Raw genomic sequence first — 8,627 nt, 5'->3', positions numbered from 1 at the left:
TGACGATGTACAATGTGTGCTGTGATAGCATGGAGAACTTCCCTGGCTTTCCCAGGGAATAGTCACAGTATACGTGTGAAGTGGCCAGAAGTGAAGTGTTCAGAGTCATTTGGTGGCTTCCTTCCCTAAGTAATTGTAGTACATCATGTCTACGCCAGATTGGCCGCACAGTAACACATGACACTCACGTCACGTTTGTACTGGTCAACTTTCTACACTCAACTCCCAAGTAGTGGTATGTGCGCGTGCAAATTGTTTGCCATCCACACATATTCAACATCGCTATGGGAACTCAGCCGTGACTGTGATGAGAGAGAGACGCCCATACTCCAAGTAGTTGTCCAGAGCTCGTTCACCATGCCCAGTTCGCTAGGATTATAGCCTAGGGCCGGTGAAGTGGCTTTAACAAGTGAGGTGTTGAATGTGCTAGCTAAAAGCGGAGAATAAAGGAGCAGAGGCTAGCTTGTGCTTGCATCAGTTCAACAGAGCTGACAAATTCCAACTGCACAGATATTTAAGATCCCTGGTTCGTGTCTTGGCCTGGTGGTGACAGTCCATTGTTTCTTTAGACGTCTTTTCCATTCCAACTAATGAACAGATATTTATTAGACTAAAAGCAGTTGTTTTCTTGCACTACTGCACTACTTAACCTGTGCTCGCATACATAGCACGAAGCGGGCAAGACAAGATGAAGACATTGGTGGTGCTCGTCGTCGCTTGGGCCATGACTGCCGCCGTGGTCCATGCCGGCGTACTGGGCGACTTCCTTGAAGCGAGTCGCGAGGTGCACCTGTCCGTACGCAGCAGCAGCGACGACAGCAGCGATAGCAGCGACAGCAGCGATAGCAGCGACAGCAGCGATAGCAGCGACAGCAGCGAGGAAGCGGCCATGCAAGCAGGTGGTGGCGCCGGTGCAGGCAATATGCCGGCACAGAACATGGGACAGGCTGGCAGCGGCAGCACTCCAGCTCCGGCCAATGCAGCTGCTGCTGGTGCTGGATCTGATAGTAGTGACAGTGGCAGTGATAGCGGCAGCGACTCGTCCGATGAAGGCAGCATGCAGAATATGGGGCAAGCAAATTCGCCCGGCCCTGGCCTGGCTAACAGCGGACCGTCCGAAGCCACGAGCCAGCCCCCGTCGTCGTCGGAGGGTCCAACAACCTGCTTCCCCGCGCAAGAGTGCAGTGAAGTTGACCTGCTCAACCAGGGAGGTGGTGGTGACGCCGGTGGGCTAACACCCTCGGCTCTGTACACCGCCGCGTTCAGCATCTTCAACGAGAACTCGTTTGCGCCCTCCGTCGGTTCTCTGCTGGGTGAGTTCAACGACCGCAGCACCATCCAGTGTGCACGTGACTTCACAGACTTCAACGGCACGACAGTACAAGCAACGCAGGCGGACGGCTCGGGTATGATAGACTTCTTCTTTCCGGCTGCGCAGGCAGCAGGTGAGCCACGCACCCTGAACGACGCAACTGTCGATTTCACCTTGCCCAACCTGGGCTCGTTCGGTGATCTCCGGCTGCGCTTCATGTACGACCCTAGTGGCAATCTGCAGTCCACAGAGCAGTTCTTCCGCCCGCCGAACCAGGGAAATGACCAGTTCTTTCCATTTCCCCTGACTCAGACAGTGAGTACAATATGACTGTGTGTGTGTGTGTGTGTGTGTCTGTCTGTCTGTGTGTGTGTGTGTGTGTGTGTGTGTGTGTGTGTGTGTGTGTGTCTGTGTCTGTCTGTGTGTATGTGTGTGTGTGTGTGCGTGCGTGCGCGCGTGGGTGTGTGCGTGCGCGCGTGTATGTGTGCGTGGGTGTGTGCATGCGTGTGTGTGTGCGTGTTGTGAGGTACAGTACTGTCTTGTGAAAAAAAAGGAAAAACGAGCACGTTCACTTAAATCACTTCTATACGAAGACGAGTGTTGATTCTTTCAAGTTGGTCACGAAGTGCAACAATATGTGTAGAACGAAATGGCCAGCTTATAGGAGATGGGAGTTCAGATTGAGAAGAGGACAGTGTCATCCATTGCGTTGCGCTTGTGTTACCACTGCACAGGTGATCAATCTTCTTCACACGATGCTAGTGCTTGTTTCCGAAAAAAAAACACAGCTAAGGGCGCGCTCACACTGCGACCATGAGCACGCGTCCATGCGCCAGCAAAACGCAGAAACGTGGCAGTCGTGCTCACACTAGGCCTCGTACACGCCTAGACGTGAAGTTGTCACACAAACTTTACGAATTGCAGTTCGTATCCAAAAGAGTTCGTGCGTTACTTAATAAAGTTGTGGCCCGTTTTCATGGTTTTGGATGTAATTTTTCGCATGTTGCATGTTGGTGGAAGTGCCTCGTGGCAGACGTGGCTCGTATTCTTGAAGTCGACGAAAATAATTCATACAATCAGGTAGGTTTGGACTCTTGAGGGGCTGACATCCAAGCGCTTTCGCTTTCCTGACCTCGTGGTCGGAGCAAGTGCCAGTGCAGTGGAAAGTCCGGTAGTGGTTTCTGTTGTCTGTTGCCGAGATGAGAACTGTATTTTCCGATGATATGTAACTGAAATGTCTTGAGGTATGGCATTCCATCATCGCAGAAAGGGAGAGAAAGATGATATCCCAAACCGAAAAGCCAGACCAAGCTGCCATCGAACGAGTACACTGTAGAAATTGATGATCAACTGACAACGAAGCAACTAAAAACAAATTTGACATCGTCCAAAAAGGGAAAAGAATGCATATATGGCGGTGCGTGCGTGCAGGACCGCTACAAAATTAAATGTGCAAATGTCGAGGATGACATCGACAACCGCCGAGTTTCATGAATCAACACACCAGAATTTGAGAAATTGAACATACTTCAGGCCAGGTTGTACACAAATACGCTTCACATCTACGATCATGTTGCCGCCAAGTCGTGGCACCCCCCTCCGGAGGTCGCGGTCACGATTTGAAACGTGGCCGCGACGTTTTGGTCAAGTTCATGCCGTTGCCATGCAACTTGGCCGCATGGCCGCATGGACGCTGGTTTTGGTCGCAGTGTGAGCGCGCCCTTATGAAGAGCTGAGATGCAAAACCCGATAGGCATCAAAATTGAGAAAATCACATTTTTACCTCCGTGTAATCAACAGGTCTAGGGACAACAACATGCAAAATTTCACATCCACACTCGGACTGGAACCATTTCAAAACTGGAATTCGAACACGGATTTAGATACAAATCGCACACAAAATGAGTGCTTTTTGACCATTATCCGAAAAGTGATGAAATTGATTCATCATTTTTGCATTCCAGCCCTTCATATAACGTGTATACTATATTTCAAATGCTGGTCACTTCACTGCACGTATGCATGCATGCAGAGAGACTGCATGAAAATATCACCTGCTGATGTTTCAAGCTGTATTTGTGTGTTGTCCTATGTGTTGTCCTGTGTGTCCACCCTCTCTACAGGTCTGCAGGGAAATTCCCGGAGAATGCTCGGCAACGCCACCGATAACGCCTCCCAACGTTCCCATTCCCGACCCCCTGCCGTCGCCAACGCAGGCGGAGATCGCGACGGCCGTCAACAACGAGGTTGTCGCTGCCCAGTGTGCCAGCAGCGCCGCGGGAGAGGCCACGATCTGCTTCCGCGCGCAAGAGTGCCGCGTAGTCGATGTGCTGGCCGAGTTGGACAAGGGAGGCGATGCCTCGCAGCCGAGCCTGTCCGCTCTCTACGCAAGCGCGCTGAAGCACTTCAACGAAAGTGCATTCCTGTCGACGGTGCGTCAGATGCTTTTTGAGATCAACAACCCAGGTATTGCCGAGTGTGGAGGCAGCTTTACGGAACTGAACGATACGGTGGTGCGGGTAACGCAGTCGAAGGGCGCTGGCGTCGTTGATTTTATATTCCCTCAAGCACAGTCACCCGGACAGCCACGCACCCTGAACAACGCCGAAGTTCACTTCACCCTGCCTAACGTGGGACAATTCGGTAGCCTGCAGCTGCGATACCTCTTTGATTCGCAAGGTGCACTTCAATCCTCTCAGCATCACTTCCGTCCACCGAGACAGTCAAGCAGCGAATTCTTCCCATTTCCTCTGGAGAGAACAGTGAGTGTCACAAATGTATAGTTTAATCAACCTCGGGTAGAACAACTTTGGCTGTAACACCTCGCTAATACTATAGAACGGGTAATTTTAGCGACGTAAAAATCCTAGCGAATTTAGCGATCGACTCATTTTCGCTAAAGTTTCAAGTCGCTAATCCGTTGAGACATTAGTAGTGCACTGGTGATCCGTGAGTAAAATCGCTGCAAATCGCTAAAATAAAACGTCGCTAACCGGTTGACAATGGGAAAACGCTAAAATGAATAGTCGCTAAAATTACCCATTCTACAGTGACTACACTATCTTTCAAGACCCAGTACCTTTTTCTCTGCATACTGGCAGCTTCACAGATACCAACCGCTCCCGAAAAGAAAACACGTTCTCAGGTGCGATCGAGGGTAGCTATTCTCGAAATTGACTGTAGCTGCTTTTTTCCCGTGGCATCTTCACAACATCAACTCGAAATGTACGTGCATGCCCTACAGTATTAATTCAGCGGCGAATGTGATGATTTTGAAGTAAAGAAAGGGCCACGAAGGATGTACCCACTGTGCTGACAATGCTAGAAGGCCCAATATAGGAAAGTAGGCATGCTAAAAGGCATTATACTGTGATTATTCAATTGCATGCATATGCGCCTAGCATCGGATTAACAATAATGCAGTGCTTTTGTCTGCTGTTCTGTTGCGGAGCAACCAGGTTTACGAAGCGCCCGTGGAACTAAGATTTCATTTTGTTGCGCATCACAAATGACAATAACACACAGCGTGTGTCCATTGCATGCGCAATCTTCTGCCCATCTCCTTGTAGGTCTGCGAGGATTTGCCCGGAGATTGTGGAGATACGCCACCCATTATGCCGCCCAACGTGACCTCTCCGGAAGCGTTCGCCAGGCCCCGGCAAGGTGACTTGTACGTGGCGCAGATATTCGCAATGGTCGCCCAGTGCAAGGGCTCTCCACCAACGGTGCCACCCACCACATGCATCCCCGCGCAGAAGTGCAGTATGGTGGACGCGTTGGCCGGAGCATCAAGTGTCGGCAGTCTTGACACATCGGTGCTTTACGGCGCGGCGTTCAGCCTCTTAAACGAGAAGTCAATTCGGCGCTCTATCGAGGTTCTCCTGAGCGAGTTCAATGCCCCCAGTTCTGTCGCGTGCGCACGTACGTTCACGGACTTCAACAACACGGCCCTGCAGGTTACGCAGGCGGCCAGTACTGCCCGGGTGGACTTCTTCTTCCCCGCCGCCCAGGCCACCGGAGAGCTGCGCACGCTCCGCGACGCCGAGGTCCACTTCACCCTGCCGGACATGGGCGCGTTTGGCGACCTGCAGCTGCGTTTCGTGTTCGACTCGACCGGCGCTGCCCAGGCCGCCGAGCGGTTTTTCAGACCGCCAGGCCAATCCGACACTCAATTCTTCCCGTTCCCGTTGAAGAAAGCGGTGAGTGGAATCATGACCGTATACCACACTGGCTATGTGTGTAGGTTTAAAAACGTTTTTTATTGTTTATAATTGAAACCTGGTGTTTAGTACCTTTGAACAGTGGACACTCTCATACTGTAAAAGCAGAAATTCTCGGTGGTGTTTTATTTTCGGTGACTTCGGTGCCGACAAATTTTACCGAAAATGAAACGCACCGAAAATTTCGGTAATACCGATACTGTATGCATGTAGTACTAGTACACTTACCTGGATAATGGGTTTTACCGAAAATTTCCCTCTACCGAACCGCCGATTTTGGAGAATACCGTAAATATTACACAAACCGAAAATTTCTGCTGTTACAGTAACTGTGAGTAGAAGAAATCCACACAGTATGATGTACTCAGCTAAGGTGCTAGGCGTGCTCGAATGCCGTAGAGTCAGAGCATAGCAGACAGTGTGCCGGTGGAGGCATTGAAGGCAGCTCTGCTTGTCATCCTGACTGCAATCATCATACCGGCATGTATGATTTCAAAATTACTGTAAGACCAGTAATGTTAGCGAACATTTCATTCTAGCGATTTAACGGATTTAAACAATTCGTAAAACATGTTAAAGTCGTTATGCACATAACGATAATATGTACATGTACATGTACAGTCCTTTGCCGGTTTTGAGACAGAATTTCTTTAGAATTTCACCTCGATTTAACGAATTTAAACAATTCGTTAACATTTAAAGTCGAAACGATTTGTACATGTACATGTACAGTCCTTTGCCGGTTTTGAGACAGAATTTCATTAGAATTTCACCTCGCTGACCCACAAAAATCCGGAGATCGTGAGCTTTAATTGACGTTAAAATATCTGGTCTTACAGTAACCATTGCGTGCATTACGTAAGTCTGCGACACCGCACATGTGAAGTGGTGCGAACTTGATTTTACAACGCGGCCTGTTCAGCACGCGGTCGGGTACATTGGGTTGTACATGTGCATGCATGTAACTTATTAAATTTTGTGTTATTTTAGTACCATCATTCATACTCTTGCATTTACAAAAATAATATTGCAGGACAGTACTCAATCTGCGGACAGAACTGTTTCGTCCTTTGTGGACTCATCAGCGCAGCATAGAGAAAATGAGGCCGAACCTGATGGCAATGAAAAATAAATTTTCCTAAGATTTAAACCAGGCTCGGACGTACAGACATTTTTAAAATTTCCAAGCATGCCTACAAATCCGCAGAACATGCCAATATCGAATAATATGGAGTAGGCCAACATTTGAATCACGGAATGAAGGCGGTTACATTGATTAGAGGCGGCAGCGGTCGAAGAATGATAGGCCAATTCTCTCCCACAAGTTCATACTCTCTTGCACTCAGATCTATGATGGTACAAGTATTGTGAGCTACTCACTTTGGTGGTGTTTAAAAATAACTTTAAATAAACTTGAAACTCGGATGTTGAGCCATAAATCGAATGTTTCAGTACACTGTCAGTTTTGTGCCTAGTTATTGCACTTTCTGACTGTATATAGTATCATGTTACAGTGATGGATAGTTACTCTTAACTCGTATCCATATGTCCTTTTCTCTTCTACATTTAAATAAACTATAGGAGATTTTAGTAGAAGAAACCTTTGCCGCTAAACCTTGGCATCACCAATTGAGAACTATTCTATACTGTACTGTTCTTTATGCTGGGGATTGCTGCAAAGTACCATATCTTTTGAATGTATTTGGTGAGAATAATAATATTGTTAAATGTTACCGTTTGTTTGTCATGTGTACACGTGTTTTTTGTCTGTGCAGGTCTGTGAAATTGTGCCCGGGGAGTGCGCTGAATCGCCGCCAGAGGAAGCTCCGGTTGTTCCCCTTCCCGACCCGCTGCCGCAGCCAGACCTGCCCGGTCTGCTTGCGGTCGGTATCTTCTCAGCTGCCGCACACTGCCAGGCCTAAACAATGAACATTCAAATCCACTTTTAAAATATTACCACGGCAACGGCAAAAGTATGCCAGTACAGCACCCTCTAGCCCTCTCTCCCCTCCGTCCCTTGGGCTCATGAATATTCTTTCTTTCTATTTCTACATGGTTCTTCAGTCCTGGTTCAGTGGTTTTCACTCCCTCCCCCTTTGATTGGACGCTATTATGCTATGGGACATGGAGTGAATCTATACGAGAAAATAAGATGAATTAGATGATATTGGACTGACCGGAAGAAGAGAAGTGTATTCAAAACTGATTGCTAACAATAGCTTTGTACTCTGCTCCTTGCCTTCCCTCATCTCTCGAATATGCCACGGCACTCACCCGAGACATTGTGCACAGTCAGCTGACAGCTATTCCAGTAGCATATTCCTGACTGCCCGCATTAACTCATCTTTTCATTCAAGGGTGCTGGCCAACAGTCCGTCTATTCTGCTGTCTTCTCCGATCTGTCCACCCCGATCATTCCTCCGCAACACATCCACTCCAATCATTCCTTCTCATACCATCCGCGAAAGAGAGAGAGAGAGAGAGAGAGAGAGAGAGAGAGAGAGGGGGGGGGGGGGGAGACGGACGGAGAGGCTGAGAGAGATGCCAGGTAGATAGTTACGTCCTGGATTACCGAAAACCGACCTCATGGATAACAATAGAGCCGGGGACTACACGACCCTATCACCATGACCACCAACAGTGCTGCCAAACCGTCCGATTTTTGAAGGCTCTTCCGAAAACCGGTCCGAAAAAGGAAACGTCCGAAAAGCAGGCAAAAATGTCAGAGATCATTACGTTCCTATGCAGAAGTCCTGTATTTTCACTTTTCTGAGCAACTGAAGGCATAAAACACTGTACATGTGCTTCTAATAAAAAGGCTAGCAGTAGCGCTTGGTCGTGGAAGAGCAACGCAACATGCCTGGATGGCATGTACACTGTACAGTGTGTGACCACAGTCATGCATTACAAAATTCATTACAACTTCGGGGTGCCATATCGGTTACCATGGCAACGAAGCGATTTTTCATGGTATTCTGGGCGATATTTTGAATACTCTGGAAAAAATTTGCTGAGAAGAAATATTCACACCACGTGGCCTGCCTCGGCGGCGAAGGGTGTCCGATTTGGGGCGAAAATTATTTGGCAGCACTGCA

At 48.5% G+C, this 8,627-nt stretch overlaps 1 protein-coding gene across 1 annotated transcript; it reads left to right on the top strand.

The window, feature by feature from the left end:
- The first annotated feature begins 429 nt into the window (after positions 1 to 429).
- On the top strand, positions 430 to 7,992 carry LOC135815094 (uncharacterized). The gene is made up of 4 exons (XM_065328339.1): positions 430 to 1,627; positions 3,436 to 4,074; positions 4,882 to 5,511; positions 7,308 to 7,992. Exons 1-4 carry the CDS (start codon positions 689 to 691, stop codon positions 7,452 to 7,454), a joined length of 2,355 nt encoding a protein of 784 aa, XP_065184411.1. The 5' UTR covers positions 430 to 688; the 3' UTR covers positions 7,455 to 7,992.
- Positions 7,993 to 8,627: the final 635 nt, after the last annotated feature.

The sequence above is a fragment of the Sycon ciliatum genome, chromosome 1, assembly GCF_964019385.1.
Source record: "Sycon ciliatum chromosome 1, ocSycCili1.1, whole genome shotgun sequence".
In the NCBI taxonomy this organism is placed as follows: Eukaryota; Metazoa; Porifera; class Calcarea; order Leucosolenida; family Sycettidae; genus Sycon; species Sycon ciliatum.
The sequence above is the reverse complement of the archived record's forward strand: the minus strand, read 5'-3'. Positions and strand labels throughout refer to the sequence as shown.